The 20,188-nt window shown below is 39.2% G+C and overlaps 1 protein-coding gene and 2 long non-coding RNA genes across 3 annotated transcripts; 1 reads left to right on the forward strand and 2 right to left on the reverse strand.

Annotated features, from left to right (window-relative positions):
- Nucleotides 1-11,697: 11,697 nt before the first annotated feature.
- LOC126704062 (uncharacterized protein At4g02000-like) lies at nucleotides 11,698-12,384 on the reverse strand. Its single transcript, XM_050403100.1, has one exon. The coding sequence runs from the start codon at nucleotides 12,382-12,384 to the stop codon at nucleotides 11,698-11,700; it is 687 nt and encodes a 228-aa protein (XP_050259057.1).
- A 325-nt stretch (nucleotides 12,385-12,709) lies between these two features.
- On the forward strand, nucleotides 12,710-16,274 carry LOC126702305 (uncharacterized). The gene is made up of 2 exons (XR_007647717.1): nucleotides 12,710-13,252; nucleotides 15,701-16,274. It is a non-coding gene; the product is annotated as an uncharacterized LOC126702305 (long non-coding RNA).
- An 85-nt stretch (nucleotides 16,275-16,359) lies between these two features.
- LOC126702304 (uncharacterized) lies at nucleotides 16,360-18,972 on the reverse strand. The gene is made up of 3 exons (XR_007647716.1): nucleotides 18,505-18,972; nucleotides 17,057-17,133; nucleotides 16,360-16,761 (listed from the first exon to the last, which is right to left on the reverse strand). It is a non-coding gene; the product is annotated as an uncharacterized LOC126702304 (long non-coding RNA).
- Nucleotides 18,973-20,188: the final 1,216 nt, after the last annotated feature.

Below are 20,188 nucleotides of genomic sequence, written 5' to 3' on the forward strand. Positions count from 1 at the left end.
CTTTCAGCTCTATTTCTTTTGAAAGTCCTTGGTTGGCTACCTTCTTTGGGATGTGCTGAGGTATGCCCTTCTCGGCCTCACCGTCTAGCAATTCCACTTTTTCCTTTTTTTTCCCATCTGGGCAAAATCCTATTCTGCCAACTTGAAAGCCACCTATTACCATTCTCTTTTTTGTGTTTCTTTGTTCTGGTTCCCCGAGACTCTGTCTGCTTGTGCCATGAGAGGTCACTGGTTTTTTTTTTTGCGCTTGTGTTCTTTTGCTTTGTTTCTTATTTTCTTTTTCTGATCTTTTTTTTCGAGCTGTCCTAGTCTTTCTTTTGACTGTGTGCCTGGAAGGATCCGCGCCTCTTGATGGTTGCTGAGGATCCTGGCTACTTATCCTCTTGCCGTGGGTTTCTTTTTCTTCTCGATGCTTCTTCGTCTGGGCTTCAAGCCTCTTGGGCCTCTTTATTCCTTCGTGGTCCACTTGCACCTGCTTCTTTGGACTTAGCTTGTTCTTTTCCTTTTGGACCTAGCTCACTCTTTTTGGGCCTCCCTTACTATGATCCTTTTTAGACCTCAACAGACCCTAAATTAATTTGTGATCTTCAAAAGTTGATTATGTGTTTAATTGTGCTGGTGATGTTGATTTTTCAAGGCTATCCATCTTCTTTTAGAGGTTGTTTGGATCCACGTTTCTCTCTGCGTTTCACGTTTGCGTTTAATATTTGCTAGGATCCACACTACACAGTAGCCAAAATAAACGCTGAGATGAGAAACGCAGGAATGAGTTGAAACGTAGGAATGAAAATACGAGACGCACCATTTCATCAAAACCCAAACGCAATGAACACAAGCCAGCAAAATTCATTGCACAAGCACAGTTGATCTGATCAAAATGGCGATTCATTGCACAAGCACAGAACATGATAAACCCAGAACATGATCAAACCCAAAACATGATTCATTGCACAAGCCCAGCAAACCCATTCTTCGCGTTCTTCATCGATCAAACCCAGAACATGATGAAGGACCGCAAACCCATCAAAACAGAAGATCAAAACAATGAAACCAAAGCAATATGAATCAAACCCATGTGAAAAAAAATCAATAGTCATTAAATGGATCAAGCCATCAATCGGAGCAACTGATCAAATGGATCTACCCACTGCCGATCAACCCATGATTCATCTTCTTGAAACCCAGCAAACCCATCAACTAAGAAGATCAAAACAGTGAAACCAAAACCGTAAACCCATGTGAAAAAAAAAAAAAATCAAACCCATCAAACAATCAAACCCAGCAAACGGAACTGATCAACCCATCCACCAAGCAAACGCAAATCAAACCCATTAAAACAACCCGCAACCGATCAACCCATCCACCACCACCGAAGGAACCCGATCTTCGCCGGCGTTGGACTGGGTTGTCTTCCTCAGCTCTTCACCAGCGTCGGATCGATATAGGTCTTCCTTGTGGATTTCTTTGTTGGGCGTGGAACTCTCCGATGGCATAGGCGTTAGCTAGTACGGTGAGGAGTGAATAGAAGAAGGAAAGGGAAAAAAAAAATTAGAGTAAAACTTTGATATTTATTTTCTATAGTAATTTCAGCTAAGCTACAGTACCGATATCACCAAAATAATCATCCATGTTTTTTCACTTATTTGTTATAGTGTTTTCAGTTTTCAATTTCAACAAAATAAGTTCTATCCAAACAGACCTTTAATATTATAAAATTAATGTGATATTTGCATTTTGATAAAGTTGATTTGTGTATGACAGTTGGTGGTTTTGATCCTTCAATGTCTACCATCTTCTTTAATTATACTATATAATATTAGGATATTTGTCTTTTTGGATTTTTCATTGATTGGGCATAGTGTAGAGTCATGTGTGCAGACGGTATGATTTGTGCCTGCTTTGTTTTGTTTCTAGCCTTTCACGTGTATCTACAATCTCTTATCTCTTTTTTCGTGTTAGCACATGCAATTTCCTATGTATACTATAAAAGTAATTGGTGGACTTCAACCACCGGACCTTCAACCACCGGGTCTTGTAGTCTAATGGTACTCAATTTTCCTTGTAACTATTAGCGCCGGAGTTCAATCCCTGTAATAAACAATTACCGGAAGAAAAAAATAAATAAATAAAAAGGCAGACTTTAGCTTTGTTATTGGACCTGATGTTGACTATTGATGATGGTTTGTTGTTTCTGTGTGGTAATATATTATATATTATCATTTGCGTGTCTTCTGAAGTTTACACGGACATGTTTGAAAGTTTTGTTTAGTTGGCTTCTTATATAATATATGTTTTTTGCCTTAAAGTTACAGAGACATGTTTTTTGACTATTGATGCAGTGCCGTGTTAATTTTTTCTAGATTGTTGTGTAATATAAAAAATACTTCGGTTGAATTTTGAGAATTCAATTTGATAGAGTTTTGTTTTGACAGAAATGTCGAATGAAACTGTGCTTGTTACTGCCATTATTACTGTTCCTGTTAATCATAGAAAAAAGCCAGAAAAATTCAATAGTATCGAGTTTAAGGGATGGCAACAAAAAAATATTGCTCTATCTCACAACACTGAATTTGGCAAAATTCTTATATAAGAATGCTCCAAATCTCAAGGAAAATGAGAAGGATAGGCAAGTGGTTGCTGCTATGGAAGCTGTTAGGAACTTAGAGGTTCCTAATGGGGATGGATAGAAATTGTAGGGGGAATGATAGGAATTATAGGGAAATTGACTTAATTCGAGGTAATCACCCTCCATAGAGAGAGAAAGAGATTAAGAGAGAAAAATGCACTAAGCAATGGTTTATTCTTCAATTCATATCTAATGTTGAATTACAATTATGTATTTATAGGAGACTAGCTCTAATTTCATTGGTTCACATGGCTTAAGATAATTGGCTAGTTAATTCAACACATGCTCTATGAATTAAACCATGTGTTAAATGAGTTACATGTGCTCAAATCCTAACTAATTCATCCTAATCTCAACTAACTAAAAGAATTGCAACAATTATTTCATATTCCTAACATTTTCCTCCCCTTGAAAACACCTTGCCCACAAGGTGTTGTTATTGAGTGACACCTTCATGAGGGGGAACCAACCACTAATCCAATACGCCAAAGCATTTAACCACAACCCAAAATAGAGTAGCATAATCTAAAAAGCTAGCAGTCTTAATACTGGCCCTCATTGAAAATCCACATCGTGTTTCAGTGTTGTCCTTCGCATTAAACAATGAGTTGTAGCAACAACCAATGCGAACAGTAGCACTAACTACACATGTAGATTCACAGTAATAATATTGCCGTGTTGACTCTGTAAAAGTTTCATTGCATTGCCACTTTTGCTTTCCTTGTGTTGATAATGTTGTGAATAACATTGTTTCTATGCACACCAAAAATGAGGTTAATGGGCCTACCCTCACTTAGACTCACAATCTACTTGTAATGTGGGTTTTGGGTTTCCTACTCTGGGTAGTTCTTAACACAGAGACTCCATAAAGCAACCTTACACTATGAATTCCTCTTCTCTCCCTATTATTACTCTTCTGATGCTTCTCTTGCTCCCTCTGTTCTCAGTTTCTTATGGAGCCTTTCAACAACCCTTTTTTCTCTCTTAACTTCTCATATTTACAGCCCAAAATTAGTGGAGGGGTGATGATTACTCTTGTGGTGAGTGGAAAAGGAGGTCCAATGTTATTAACCTTAAGTGGGTGTTTAGTTGGAAGTGGAGGGTGGTAAGAATGGCATTGGATCGAACTGGTTCCCATGTTAGAGGATCTGTCCGGCAGCGATCCTTCCCAAGGTGATACCAAGCATCTAGGGACCTCGCCTTCCTGGGAAACCACTTTCTTCAACCAGGTCAGAGTTGGCCGACAGGGTCTCACCTTTGCTGCTCATGTCATAACGACTTCATTACGGTTTTTGGGCTTTGAATGGGCGTCAAGGCTTGCCTGGGCCAAGCTCATAGGCCCAGTAGAACACACTACCACACAAAATGCCCTAAGGCCCAAGGCCCAACTAGCTTATAGCCTTGTACACGTGGCACCAGTGTGATGGATTTTATGAACAATGGGCTTGAAGGGGAGTTGCGCCCTGTATAGTTTCTAAAGACAATTCTTGATGTCCTTCCATGTGTTCCAGCCTAAGGAAACCAAGACTTCCATCATTAGCAAGATACATTCCATTACATGGAAAAGCAGTGCTAGCATTGGAACCTTGGCACTTCCCACTATTGCCATCAAGAACTTGAATGTGTCCTTGTGCATTTAGGACACCATATGTCATTGTAAGGGCTTCAGAAGGAGAGTCATAGGTGGCGGCTTTCCAGATTGTAGCCAAGAGCCCTTCTTGGTACATTAACTTGGGCTTGCCACAAAGAAGTAGCCACATATGAGAGAAATTTTCAAACCCCCAAGAAGGAAATGTGATTTCTTATACACTTTCAAATCGTAATTCAGAGACGAAATTCCATCTGATTGGAACCAATGGACTACCAAGTTTCTTGCCTTGGTGATTGCCCCGTAAGAGAGAGACTTGGTCACCATAGCCCAATCCAAGATCAACCCGAGCCCCACTTAATAGCATCAAGTCCCATTTCTTTAAGAGACCAGGATAATCCTTCAGAACTATTTCTCCGATGAAACCCACCTGCATTAAGACATGTTAATCAATGTGCTCAACTTCAAGACTAGTAAACCGTGAACCAAGTGACACATCTTCACTAGCATACTTCTACAATATAGACTTGTTGATGGAGATGCATGTGACCTCGACAAGAAGGCCTGGGTTAATCTCAACAAGTTGATTTTTCTCCAACTCTTCTTCGATCTCTATCATTTGTACTCCAGCTTCCATTGCACCAAGAAGTTGAAACTCTTCTTCGGACATGCTTTCAAGATCCTCCTGCATTCTTGAAAGTTCTTCTATCATGGCCACGTTAGATTCAACCAAGACCTTGACCTTCTCTTGTCAGTCATATTATCCCATCTTGAGATCGACGGCTCTGATACCAAATGTTACGAACTTAGAGGTTCCTAATAGGGATGGATAGGAATTGTAGGGGGGTTGATATGAATTGTAGGGAAATTGACTTAATTCGAGGTAGCCACCCTCCATAGAGAAAGAACGAGATTAAGAGAGAAAGATGCACTATGCAATGGTTTATTCTTCAATTCATATCTAATGTTGAATTACAATTATGTATTTATAAGATACTAGCTCTAATCTTATTGGCCCACATGACTTAAGATAATTGGCTAGTTAATTCAACATGTGCTCTATGAATTAAACTATGTGTTAAATGAGCTACATGTGCTCAAATCCTAACTCATCCTAATCTTAACTAACTAACAAACTAAAGGGATTGCAACAATTATTACAACAATTATTTCATATTCCTAACAGAGGCATGGAAACATGCTGACTTCCTATGCAAAAACTATATTCTAAATGGATTGGACAACACATTATATAATGTGTATATTTCAATCAAGACAGCAAAAGAATTGTGGGATTCCTTGGACAAGAAGTACAAGACAGAAGATGCTGGAACTAAAAAGTTCATTGTGGGCAAACTTCTAGATTACAAAATGGTGGATTCCTAAACTGTGCTTAGTCAAGTTCAAGAGCTACAAGTAATCTTACATGAAATTCATGCTGAAGGTATGTCTGTAAGTGAATCTTTTCAAGTGGCTACTCTCATTGACAAACTGCCTTCATCTTGGAAAGATTTCAAAAATTACTTGAAGCATAAGCGCAAGGAGATACGGCTAGAAGACTTGATCATAAGATTGAGAATTGAGTAGGACAATCGTTCTTCAGAAAATGCTATAAGGAATCACTACATAGAATCTAAAGCTAACATTATGGAGCATAATAAAAATAAGAGGAAGTACTCCGGTGAAAGCTCAAATCAAGGAACCAGTGGGGGTAACTTTACAAAGTTCAACGGAAAATGCTATGTGTGTGGCAAGATAGGGCATCATGTTAAGGACTGCCATAAGCGTAAAGATCAAGGGACCAAGAAAGGCTCTCAAGCCAACATTATTGAAGCAGAAAAACTTTCATGTCAATAATATAGACCTTTTTGCAGTGATTTCTGAAGTGAACTTGGTAGGAGGAGATACAAAGGAATGGTGGATGGAAACTGGGTTTACTCGTCATGTATGTTTAGATTAGAATTTGTTTTCTTCATACCATCCTGTGGACAATGGAGAAGAAATATTCATGGATAATTTCTCAACCTCTAAGGTTGTAGGAAAAGGAAAGGTAATATTGAAGATGACTTTAGGCAAGGAACTTACTTTGAATGATGTGCTGCGTGTGCCAGATATTCGTAAAAACCTCGTTTCTTGCACATTTTTGAGTGAGAATGGTTTCAAATTGGTCATTGAATTGTACTCACAAAGAATGGCATAAGTCTGTACTCACAAAGAATGGCATGTACGTGGAAAAGGGTTATATGAGTAATGGGCTATTCAAAATTAATATAGAGTGATTCTGTATTAATGCAAGTGTGGATTTGGTTTGTAATAATTTAAGTTTGATATTGTAGTGGTGTGATATAGAGGTGACTTTTATATATATAGCTTGTAGTTTATGTACTTTTGTATTGTAAGAGTATATATAATACCACAGGAGGCTTATATGTTTTTAATGTTATAAGATATAGAATTAGTTTATTATTAATTTCAGCTTCTCTTTATCTGTGCGTATGATTCTTTGTACCTTCTTTTTTTTTTTTTTACTGCTTTTTGGAAAAGTTGTGTTAGCATATTACCGATGGAAAAGAAAAAAAATTACTTAATTGGCATAGATGTCTAAGTTTTTTTTTTTTTTTGAGAATCCGCCCCATAAAGATGAGGGGGGAGAGAGTTCATTAGATTAATTCAGAAGTGTACACAGAGAGGATGTCTGGAGGAACATCCTCCATCCAGACAATAAAAGGAGAAAAATTACAAGCTCGTCTAGCAATCGAGTGAGCGACTTTGTTGCCTTGTCTGCGAGTATGGCAAAATTTGATCTCACTGAATGCAGCAGCAGCAATCTTGATGTCACAGATTATATGCCCAAAGCTGGTGGAGGAAGCACTAGAACTGTTAAGAGCCTTAATAACCACTTCCGAGTCACCTTCGATAATTACCTTGTTGAACTGAAGCTCTCGAGCAAGACATATGGCATTACGAGCTGCCAGCACTTCCACCGTCTCTACCAAAGTAGGCAGCGGAATGACTTGTGCCGAGGCAGCCATTACTTGACCAAGGTCGTTTCTTATAATCACTCCCAACCCAGCAGAGTCGGACTCCTTGAATAAAGCCCCATCGAAGTTAACTTTCATCCAACTTACTGGAGGCGGAGACCATTTGACAGGAAAGGGGGAAGGGGAAGGGCCACACTGGAGAAGATTTTCCTCCTGGAATTCTTGAAGAGAGTCACAAGCCATGGAATTGATTTTCTGCAGCGGTAAAGGAATTTCACCAACTCTCAACCTGTTCCGACGGGTCCAAATAAATGAGGATATGGTTGCAAACATATCGAAGGAATCACTTCTAGAGCAGCAGCCTCGTATAATATCCAGGAAATTAGAACACATCCTCGTTTGCCTGATTAGCCAAGCAAAGCGAAAAGACCAAACCTCCACCAATGCCGGACAAGACCAAAGGGCATGAAAAGTCGTTTCTTGCTCCAGACCACAGCTGGGACATATCGGATCACAATTCACCATTCTTTTAACCAAATTTATCCGAGAAGGCAAAGCATCCAGCCCCGCCCTCCACAATAGAATTTTAACTCTGTTTGGCACTTTCATATTCCAGATTGCTTTCCAGATTTTCTTGGAATGGGAAATATCCGAAGAGCTTGGGTTATCGCTAGCACCCAAACTCGAGAGTAGTCTATAACCAGACTTCACCGAGTATTCACCATTAGGAGACAAAGGCCAGAAAATTTTATCATCACAGTCAACCAAGCTGATAGGAATAGACTTGATCAATTTTGCTTCGTGAGGTAAGAAGAGGTTATCAATTGTCTCACATAACCAGCTTCTGTTGACACCATCCATCAACACAGACACTCTAGCATCTATGCTAAGAAAATCAGGGGGAGACAGAACTCTACTAAGGTAAGGATCTGGGAGCCAATTATCCTAGAAAATTCTAATCTCCGAGCCACTACCCACCCTCCAGCGCATCCCTTTGCTGATCACTTCTCGACCTTTGAGGATGCTTTTCCAAGCAAAAGAACCATTCCCAGCCTTTGCATCTAGGATACTCCCATTCGGGAAGAATTTTGCTTTGAAGAATCTATGGAAAAGAGAATCTTTGCTGCCCAAGAGACGCCATACTTGCTTAGCCAACATAGAATCATTAAATTTTTGGAGGTCCTTGAAGCCCAAACCACCCATACACTTGGATTTACACAGAGAATGCCAACTTGTCCAGTGGATTTTCCTTTGATTACCACGCTGCCCCCACCAGAACTTCCTAATCAAAGCTTCAATGTCGTTGCACAGAGAGATGGGGAGCTTAAAGCAACTCATGGCATAAGCCGGGATGGCTTGGACAATAGCTTTTAGAAGGATTTCCCGGCCCGCTTAAGAGAGGAGCTGCTCTTTCCAGCCTTGGAGCTTTGCCCAGACCCGCTCCTTAATAAAATTCAGGCTGGCTCTCTTAGACTTGCCGACTAGAGCAAGGAGCCCGAGATACTTTTCATATAACTTGATGTCTTGAACCCCCAGGGAGTCTTTTATTTGAATTTGGATCTCAGTAGGCGTGGATTTACTGAAGAACAAGCCAGTTTTGCACCTATTTAACATCTGCCCCGAAGCTTTTTCATAACAAGTTAGCAAACTCTGAATCGTGTGACATTCGGTTAAGGAAGCCCTACAGAAGACAACGCTATCGTCTGCAAAGAAAAGATGCGTCAGTCTAGGGCCTTTTTTACATATGGAAACACCCCTGATAAGGCCAGCAACAGCAGCATTAGCTAGGAGGCCATAAAGGCCTTCCGTGCACAGAATAAATAAATATGGCGACAACGGGTCGCCCTGTCTAATGCCCCTTGATGGAATGATTGTATTCGTGGGTTCCCCATTAATCAAAATAGAATAGCTAACTGACGATATACATTCCATAATTAACGCCACCCAGGAATCACAAAAACCCATCATTTTCATCAGTGCTTCTAAATAAGACCATTCTAACCGATCGTAGGCTTTGCTCATATCCAATTTGAGTGCCATGAACCCTGATTTTCCAGTTTGGTGATGTTTCATATAGTGTAAGGTCTCAAAAGCCATGAGGACATTATCAGTAATGACTTTCCCTGCCTGGAAGGCACTTTGATTTTCAGAAATGATACAAGGGAGGACAGATTTGAGCCTATTAGCTAGGACTTTTGAAACTAACTTATATATCACATTGCACAGGCTTATCGGCCTGAACTCAGTAATGCTTTCTGGAGACTTAACTTTCGGGATCAAGGTGATATTAGTGTGGTTTATTTCCCTAGGAATCTTACAGTTATTTAGGCAATCCAAAACAGCATTATATACATCATCACCAAGTAAAGACCAGAAAGAGTGATAGAAAATTGGGGGCATACCGTCGGGGCCAGGAGCCTTAATGGGGTCCATCTCTTTAATTGTTGTATCCACTTCTTCTCTTGTAAATGGTTTGGATAGTTGAAAATTCATGTCTGCAGAGACCGAGGGCCGGACTGTATCCAAAATTTCATTCATATCCGTTGGGTTGGAAGAGGTGAAGAGGGAGTTATAGTATTCGACAGCTATCTCTTTGATCTGGCTCACCTCCGAGCACCACACATTGGCATTGTTCTTAAGGCCGGAAATCCGATTTCTTCGATATCTGTGGGAGGCTTTGCTGTGGAAGTAGCTGGTGTTTCTATCATTGCACTTCAGAAATAAAGCCCTGGCACGTTGCTCCCACATTTGACTCTCCTTGTCTAGAAGAGCATTCACCTCCAGTTGCAAAGCCTTAATAGTATCATGGTTACCTCCCTCTCTAGCAGCTGCAAGTTCAGCTTTAGCAAGCAATTTACTTTTAGACTCAATCATTTTCTTAATACATCCAAAAGATTGTTTGCTCCATATGGAAAGTCTATCACCGCAGAGTTTGATTTTACCTGCAACCTGGGCCATGGTAGAATCCGGAGTAGAATTGCCCCATGCCGAGATGACTGTGTCGGAACATCCCCTGTCGCTCAACCACATTTTCTCAAACTTGAAAGGTCTGCATGGCTTGGGGAAGATTCCATCCGGCATCACTAAGATAGGTCTATGATCCGAAGCGTGGGTTTGTAAGTGTTGTACCTGAGTTCCCGGGTTGGAAGCAAACCAAGAGTTATTCGCTACTGCCCGATCAAGCCGCTCCAAGACCAAGCCCCCTGGGCGCTTTCCTTTCCATGTGAATTTCTCACCTCTAAAGCCCAAATCCATAAGACCGCATTCATCCAAGACTTCCCTAAATTTCGTCATCATGTGATCATGTCTCGGACCCCTGCCTAATTTTTCGTGTGCCCACAATATTTCGTTGAAATCTCCCGCACAGAGCCAGGGGAGGGAGATGCACCGATGTAGCTGGCGCAACAGAGCCCAAGTTTCATGCTTCCTTCTAGTGTCCGCAAAACCATAAATACCGGTAAAGCGCCATCGATCCTCGCCGGACTTCCCAACGATTGTATCCACATGGTTCGGCGAGGAGGAGATCACTTCGATGTGGACTGTCTTCTTCCAAAAGAGGCTGAGACAACCAGTACTGTTGATCCGAGGAACAATCCAAGCTTGATCGAAGTTCAATTTATTACACAAACTATGAAGTTTATCTTCATCTGCCCACGTCTCAGCCAAAAACAGGGCAACGGGATCTTGTGCTCGGACTAAAGCTTCGAGCTCACGAACGGTGTGCCGGTTCCCAAGCCCGCGCACGTTCCAGCATAGCCAACTCATGGCTGCCGGCGGGGCTGGGAGTCAGCCGCCGCCGATGGAAAAGTGTTTTCATTTTGAGGAGGGGTTTCTACTGCTCTGCGTTTTGGGGATGAAGAGTAATCTGGAAAAGGAGGGGAGTTCCTTTTACCTATAATGAGAATAGTTTCTTGTTGTTCTGAGATGATGGGGGGCCTTTGAATCCGGGTCCATTTCTTACCACTTTGGGCCTGGTTAGACAGGTTATGAAGGTCTAGGTTTGTAATATCTCTTAATGGAGTGGGCTGGGTGGGTTGGGCTTGCTTCCCGTTTGTGTTTGGGTTGTGGTGAACAGAGGGCCTAAAATCCTCATCAGGCAAATGTTCCCGCCCCTTTAAATTTGAAAGCCCCTCTTGCACGTTCCCACCCTCAAATAGATTGATATCTTTGTCAATCTCTCGGATTAAGTGCTCAAAATCTACTTGTATATTGGGTTTCCGAGAAACGTCAGGTTCTGTCCAATCCGAGCTGTCCAAGGCGCCGTTTGTACCCCCATGAATTGCAGGAGAGCCCAGGTTCGCACAGGGAGCATTAACTGTCGTCGGGCATTTGTCTGCTGATTCATCCGCCAACGGGTGGTTCTTTTTGAGAGGTAGGGATGTCGAAGATGGTGCTTTTTGGGCCGTATTTTCCATTTTCTTTTTGGCAAAAAAACCAGGAACCTCCACAACGTTCTTACGAGCTGCTACAAATGGCGGGGCTCTCAACCATGCCCCAAACTGCTAGTCTTCCTGTTGCAAGGAGCCCTCACTATCGATCCATTTCTCGCAGTCCTTATCGGAGTGAGTGAGTCGGCCACACCAGTAACAGAGATTGGGGAGTCTCTCGTACTTAAAAGAAACCCATTGTTCTCTGTCGTCATCCAGGGTGATGAGTCTACCACGACAAAGAGGTAGAGAAATGTTGATGGACACTCTGACTCTAATAAAGCTGCCTCCGTCGCAGTCAGGGGAATCCTTTGGGTGTTGTATGATCCCAATTGCTCCACATATTTGTTCTGCAACTTCTTTGTTCCTGTAACATAATGGTATATTGTAGACTTGAACCCAGAAGGAGACTTGGTTAAAATTACATACCTCTAGCGCCGTTTCCTTACTGGCTTTTGAGAAGGCCATTAGAAATTTGTCAAAGCACCACGGTTCCAACGAAAGAATTCTATCTACTTCCGCTTCATTATCAAAAGAGAACAGGATGATATGATCTCCATTATTCTTGATGCTAAAACCCTTTTTTGATCTCCATAAGGGCGAGAAGGTTCTTGCTATGGCATCAATATTCAGAGCACGCTTAGTAAAGAATTTAGCTGCAATGGTGAAAACATCTGCTGCTTGTTCTTTCTTTAACTTGAGACCTGCACCCTCTCTCTCTGAAAGGGATAGAGAGCTCCAATGTTTTGTAAGGTCGTCCATTTCACTGAGAAATATGCAGAAAATAAAAGGTGTTTCCCAGACCCCTTGAAAGTATAATACCACTAGCCTTGAGAGAACACTGTTAACTCAAGGGACAAACCACCTTCCAAGGAAGGGACGACAATGCCACACTACAGCAGAGCTCTCAGAGAGAAGCTTTGCTAGAGAGCAGGCAACTTTTGGGAAGTCATAGATGTCTAAGTTGACATGCTAGACTTGTCAGATCATTTAATATGCCTAAGTAAGCCATGTGTATTTGTTCAAAGTGAGGCATTAAAAGTGTTCTTTTCACACAAAATGAAGCTGAATATAATTTGTAAAAGAGAAAACATTAGGTCCGGAGTTGGCGTAAAACCAGTGTTTTACGCCGGCCAATAACATTAGGCCACGTGGACTTTTTATTAAACCCCTCTCCAAACAGAAAAAACTCACGCCATTCACCTCAGACAAAACAGAAGAAAACAGAGAAACCCCTAAGCTCTAAGCTCTGCTTCCTTCACGCCGAACCTCCACCACCGCCACAGCCTGATCGTCGGAGCAGAACGAAGAAAGAAAACCAACCCAGACAAAAGCTCACGCCTTCACCTTTGCTTCCTCTGCTTCCTTCACGCCGAACCTCCACCACCGCCACACAGATCGCAAACCCACTAAACAGTACAGCTCGCTTAAACCCCAAATTAGAACCAAAACGAGTTAGGCAAAAATTTCTGGTTTCCTTTGCTTCCTCCCTCTTCCATCCTCTACTTCATCTTGCCCAAATCTCCACCACACCACACACCGAAGCATACCGCCACACAAGTCACCGGATTCGTTGCTAGAGCTTGTAAACATGCCGGAGCCACCGTGAGCATGGTGTTGCGATGCAAAGGTTTGTTTTTCATGATTTTCCCTTTTCCCCAATTTGGATTTCGAATTATTGATGGGTTTGTTTATGGGTTTATGGGTTTTTTCTGGAGCCTCATGAAATATTTGTGGGTTTTTTTTTTTTTTTTCTCTGTATTTTGGTATCTTTATGGGTTTTGATTAGATTCCTAAGTGTTAAGATCAGTTTTTGCTTAGTTTTTGTTATTTTCGTTTGTTATTCCTAAGTGTATGGGTTACTTTTGTTTGCTTTTGAAACTGTAAAAATTAGTGATTTTTCACAAAGCTCAATGATAAAACATCACTGAATTTGGATGTGTTTATAAATTTTTGCCTAATTCTGACATAATAATACTGTTGTCGTTGTTGTTTTAGTGTTGGGAATACTCATTTGTTGTTCCAATTCATTGTAATGAACAGGTGTAACATAGGTTCTAATTTTTAATTTTGTGGTTTTGTTATGCATTTGCTTTAGTGTTACGTTATATGGTTGTATATTCAGTATTGTCTAAGATAACCATTTCTTTAGACATTGAATAAGAATTACAGTCTATTTATTTGTTTAGTCATTGAACAATTTGTCAACTGAGTTAGATGTAAACAATGGGTACCATTCTATAGGCCTAAAATTAAATTGGAAATCAATTACTACATGTTGGATTGGAAGTAATATATAGAATGAAGTTGTTTAAGCATTGTATCTACTAGGTTGTTTATGCTGTCCTATTTGTTGTGTATGGCTCTTCTATGGCAGCTTAATGCTCAAGTCCATGGCATAAGGCGTAGGAGATGACTGAATTGAATCTGAATTTTTTTTTTGGGTTGGTAGTTATCTAACCCATTTGTTGAAGATTCAAAAAAATGTTACTTCTTGTATGATAGGATTTCTGAATTGTTTGATCTCTTTTATAAAAAGAAAAAGAAATTGCTTCTAATTTATATTAGAGAAAGGGAATGTAAGTAAAATGTTTCCTATATATATTTCTTTCAATTTTTCATGTTTCTTTAATTTTCAGTTTGTGTTTCCCTTTTTTTTTAAACATTCACTTTAAGTTTTGGATTTGCTTTTCTTGGGATCTTGTTCAGTTAGTAATCCAACACTGAAAAGTTATATATTTTTAGTCTCTATATTAGTTCAACCACGAAATGAAATTGATGTGCATCGAAAATTCGCTAAGTCATCTCCCGTCCATATGCGTCGTCCAGAGGATAGACAAGAGGTGTCTTTGCTAACTTGTCTGTCTGTCCTTAAGGACAGACGAGCTCACTATCGTCCGTCTGTCCTTGAGGACAGACAGGCTTTCTAGCATTCGTCCGTCTGTAAAGGACGGACGAGCTTGCTACCATCTCCTCGTCCATAAAGGACAAGGGAGGTTACTACGTCTCCGCCGAGTGGAAGAACGAACCGTCGCCAGTCAAGCCTAACCGTTGTGAAATACAAACTTCTACATCAGTTACGAAAGTTACTTCCGAGCCTGTTGGATTCCTCAACTGTAGGAGCAGTTACTAAACAAGTAACCGCTTCCCGCATACTATATAAGCACACGCCAATGAAAGAGTAAGGGATTCTGTTCTTGAGAAACTGAGTTTACATTTTTCAGTCAGAGACTAACTTCACCATCGGAGGGTTCTTGGCCGGCTTCCACTGGTCTCCTCTGAGTTTTTACTTGTTTTCTCAGGATCCAGTCGCCAGTTTGTCAAGACCCGGCATTTTCAATCCACTGATATCCCAGAGTTCATCAGAAATTAATTGAATGAGAATCTTGCAGGCTATTTAATTGTTTAGTCATAGCCTTGTCAGTTTGTCAACTAAATTAGATGTAAACAATGGGTACCACTCTAAAAGCCTAAAATTCAATAGGAAATCAATTACTAAATGTTGGATTGGAAGCAATATATTGAATGAAGTTGTTTAAGCATTGTACCACTAGGTTGTTTATGCTATCCTATTTGTTGTGTATGGCTCTTCTATGGCGGCTTAATGCTCAAGTCCATGGCATCTAATGGTTCCCTCCCCTTGTTCATTAGTTCTCTCCCTATTTGTAATTAATTTCTTCTTTCTTCTTTTTTGGTTTCTTTTAAATTTTTTGGACTGCTTTGTGCTCTTTGCATAAGGTAGATTTTTATATATACGTCTTTCTTGCTAATTATATATATGATGTCTTGTTTGTTTATGCTGTCCTGTTTGTTCTGTATGTCTCTTGTGCTCTTTGTGCTCTTTGCATAAGGTAGATTTTTTTAAAAATTGTGTGTTTGATCCATAAAAGATTCCGATAAAGATCATGAACTCAATAGAAGATAAAATATGTTTTAGCAAATTTGTTTAGATGCATGATTGGCTATTTTAGTACATCTAATGCTAAATTTGCTATATGGTTCATTGGTGTCTTTAAAAGAACTTTACGTAAATTTTTATTTAATGAATTGGCTAAAAGTTCTCATTTCAATTTCTCAGGATGTGGAAGACCAAAAGCAGCTGGCAAATGTTTGGCAAAGGACTAGAGATCTTGGTGTCTACAGCTATTAAATAGTTCTCTCTTTGGAAAATCTTCATCGGTATCGAGTAAGGGTGGAGACGAGGTGTGAGATTTGTAGTCACCAATCTGAAACTGTAAGCCATATCTGGTGGGAGTGCCCATTTGCACAAAACGTGTGGGCTTTATTCAAAGGTTGAACACAAAAATGCAGCTAGCAAGAATTAGAGAAGTGGGCCGTTACAGCGTGGGCAATATGGAATGTGAGGAATAAATTTTATTTCGAACATTTCCAAACTCATCCAAAGGTGATCCTCGACTTGGCAAATGGCTTGTGTGAAGAATACCAACATCTTATGGATAGGCACTGAGTGACTTGATGTACCATCTTCTTGAGTTGATGTACCATCTTCAAGATGTGGTTTTGAATGCCTATTGCATGTAAAAGGTTGATTTGAATCACCCAATGACAAGTTTACATTATTTTGATCTTTGTTTATTTCTGACTCGTCATGTACTAAGTCATCCACCATATCACAAAGTGAGATTGTTTCAGGTTCTTTGTTGTTCACACTCATATTTTCAATTCAAGTAATTTTATATTTGAATATGACCTATAAAAAACAAAAGAGAAGAAAAATTCATAAGCAACAATTAAGAATAAATTTAAAATTTGTGCTATTACAATACTAAACTTGCCCAATTTGGCAAACTTGCCCAATTTGTGCTATTACAATACTAAACTTGCCCAATTTGGCAAACTTGTTCTATTACATGAAACAGCTATCAAATAGCTCCAAGTACATTGGTACATATAGCTCCACTAAATAAACTTTATTACATAAAACAGCTCCAAGTACATCCTTATTTGCACTTTGGTACATATAGAGAGTAAATTGACATTACAAGTAGGAGTAAATTATATTTGAAACTAAAAATATTTTAATAGCTATCAAATAAATGATACCAGCTGTGTCCCAGAGGCTAAAGTTGACAGCGGAGAATTCAATAACCACAGTAAGTAAACTTGTCGAAAAGGCACCTATAAGAATCAAAATTGAAAGAAATACAAATCCAAGGAAAAAAAAAAAGGAAACAATTCAATCAAGGTTTTAAGTCAAGGTTTTAAAAAAAAAAACAAAAAGGAAACACAAATTGAAAAATTGAAAGAAATATATATAGGAAACAATTCAGCAATCCTATCATACAATAAGTAACAAGTGCTTATAATTCTGACTATCATTGAAGGGACCCTTAGACCCAGCTTTACAATAGGTGAACATGCAAGTTTTACAGTCTATTTGCAGCTATATAATATTGAGAATGCCAGTAAGTACCTTAGTTCACCCACAAAATGTTGCAGCTCAATGATCTCAAGCTGAGATGCCTTGACAATCTTCTCCAAGACACCAGCCTGTGTAAAGCAAATAAATATCTCAACAAGGGAAAAATAGGGTTTGAAAAAACATAACAAAACCTTAAACACATGGTACTCATTAGCAGATAATAGAAACTATGGTCAAAATTTTTCCTGCAAAATTTTCATTGGCAGATAATACTCTCCTAGGTATCAAATTAGCTATTACACTTCATTTTTATCAATGTTCTGTATCTGCAGAACATTTTTTTTAGTGGACAGTCTGAAATATGAGTACATTAACGGGCTATGAATTTTGGTGCCAGCATTCATATAAAAGTTCTCATTAATAAAACACTATAATTTCCATTCATTGGTAAGTGAAGAAAAGATAGAGAGAGCATGTCTTTGCCATGACAGATACAAAAGCATTTAAAAGAAGATTAGTTGTTACAATTGTGATGGCATTTGAGTACCCCCAACCAAGCATATAAGCTTTATTCATATTATCTTCTAAATTCACAATCCAACTGACTCTTCAGGTTCAATTCAGTCAAGCAGAAAATTTTGCCTAATCTATGTTAAATGACAGTCATCTCCTACACCTTATGCCATGGACTTGAGCATTAAGCTGCCATAGAAGAGCCATACACAACAAACAAGACAGCATAAACAACCTAGTAGATACAATGCTTAAACAACTTCATTCTATATATTACTTCCAATCCAACATGTAGTAATTGATTTCCAATTTAATTTTAGGCCTATAGAATGGTACCCATTATTTACATCTAACTCAGTTCACAAATTGTTCAATGACTAAACAAATAAATAGACTGTAATTCTTATTCAATGTCTAAAGAAATGGTTATCTTAGACAATACCGAATATACAACCATATAAAGTAACACTAAAGCAAATGCATAACAAAACCACAAAATTAAAAATTAGAACCTATGTTACACCTATTCATTACAATGAATTGGAACAACAAATGAGTATTCCCAACACTAAAACAACAACGACAACAGTATTATTATGTCAGAATTAGGCAAAAATTTATAAAGACATCCAAATTCAGTGATGTTTTATCATTGGGCTTTGTGAAAAATCACTAATTTTTACAGTTTCAAAAGCAAACAAAAGTAACCCATACACTTAGGAATAACAAACGAAAATAACAAAAACTAAGCAAAAACTGATCTCAACACTTAGGAATCTAATCAAAACCCATGAAGATACGGGTTGAACCCTAACACTTAGGAATCTAATCAAAACCCATAAAGATACCAAAATACAGGAAAAAAAAAAAAAAAAAAAACCACAAATATTTCATGAGGCTCCAGAAAAAACCCATAAACCCATAAACAAACCCATCAATAATTCGAAATCCAAATTGGGGAAAAGGGAAAATCATGAAAAACAAACCTTTGCATCGCAACACCATGCTCACGGTGGCTCCGGCATGTTTACAAGCTCTAGCAACGAATCCGGTGACTTGTGTGGCGGTATGCTTCGGTGTGTGGTGTGGTGGAGATTTGGGCAAGATGAAGTAGAGGATGGAAGAGGGAGGAAGCAAAGGAAACCAGAAATTTTTGCCTAACTCGTTTTGGTTCTAATTTGGGGTTTAAGCGAGCTGTACTGTTTAGTGGGTTTGCGATCTGTGTGGCGGTGGTGGAGGTTCGGCGTGAAGGAAGCAGAGGAAGCAAAGGTGAAGGCGTGAGCTTTTGTCTGGGCTGGTTTTCTTTCTTCGTTCTGCTCCGACGATCAGGCTGTGGCGGTGGTGGAGGTTCAGCGTGAAGGAAGCAGAGCTTAGAGCTTAGGGGTTTCTCTGTTTTCTTCTGTTTTGTCTAAGGTGAATAGCGTGAGTTTTGGCTGTTTGGAGAGGGGTTTAATAAAAAAGTCCACGTGGCCTAATGTTTTCTCTTTGTAAAAGGAAGAGTTCATTTGTTGAAATTATATTCTCTAACTAGTTGCCTCAAAGAAAATATGCAAGGCACTATGAATTATGGAAATGTCAAATAACTTTTTATAATTCTTTAAATGTGGGGTGTCTTCTTAAAAAAGAAGGTGGTAGGACCAAAACTCATGTAAAGGCTTACTTAAAGAGGTTTTTGATTGAGATACAAAACAATAACATGAGAAATATGCTACCTATTTCTAAATGTGTAATTACCAATTAAGTATTTTGGTAGTACACAGAGTTGTGGTAGGTCTTGATATATTCATCAGAGACATATTACCATGAGGCAATTGCTCTCAGATGGAAGTAATTCCAAATTATAAAACGAATCCGTAATCAGGTGTTTGAGTGGAGAGTAAGTAAACTGCTCATTAAGGGGAATTGGGTTAAAGCCTATAGCCTAAAAGCTTCTGGAATGGCAACCCAACCTATCTGACTGGAGATCCTAAGATTTAGATTCAAAGGGATAACTGAATCGTAGAGATTATTTTTTGTCACTATGGAGATAAAATCTCCCACCAATTCCTATGGTGAAATAGTGATGCCTGTAAGTGATGTTCAAGATAAGCTTTACTTTTAATGATTCGTATATCTTGGAATTCCAAATGGGGTATAGTAGGATACTCTTAATAAGAGTCACTTATATAAGTGTGAAGTGGGCCGCTTCCATGAGAGTTTTAAGGCTGAATTCTCTAAAGTACTTCATGAATTTACCAAGATATGTTTAGGGCTGAAATGAACACAACTATAAGAACGAAATATGTTTGAAAATGAGCTGTGTGAATTCTATTGTCTTGGTATACACAAACGGCTAGCAAATCAAAAACATTGTGTTCATTAATTACCTAGTATATCCAATAGTCTTTCACAAAGGAAGGTTAAAAGCCAAAAGCCACCTCTCCTGATACAGGAACTTTTCTTCTACTCTCTTTGTGTCCACATTCACATTTGCATTGTGTTTTTATCAATTTCCATTCATGTGGGGGATTGTTGGAAAAATAGTATTGAGTGAATAAGAAATTGACGTTTAATTTGTTCACTTGAAGATGTTATTTAAAGTGATGAAAATCCTAAGTCCGACATAGAAAAGGAAAGAGATAATATATGAGTTTATATGCTCATAGGCCGGAAATTGGGTTAGGCTTTGGC

This window comes from Quercus robur, chromosome 10, assembly GCF_932294415.1.
Source record: "Quercus robur chromosome 10, dhQueRobu3.1, whole genome shotgun sequence".
Lineage (NCBI taxonomy): Eukaryota > Viridiplantae > Streptophyta > Magnoliopsida > Fagales > Fagaceae > Quercus > Quercus robur.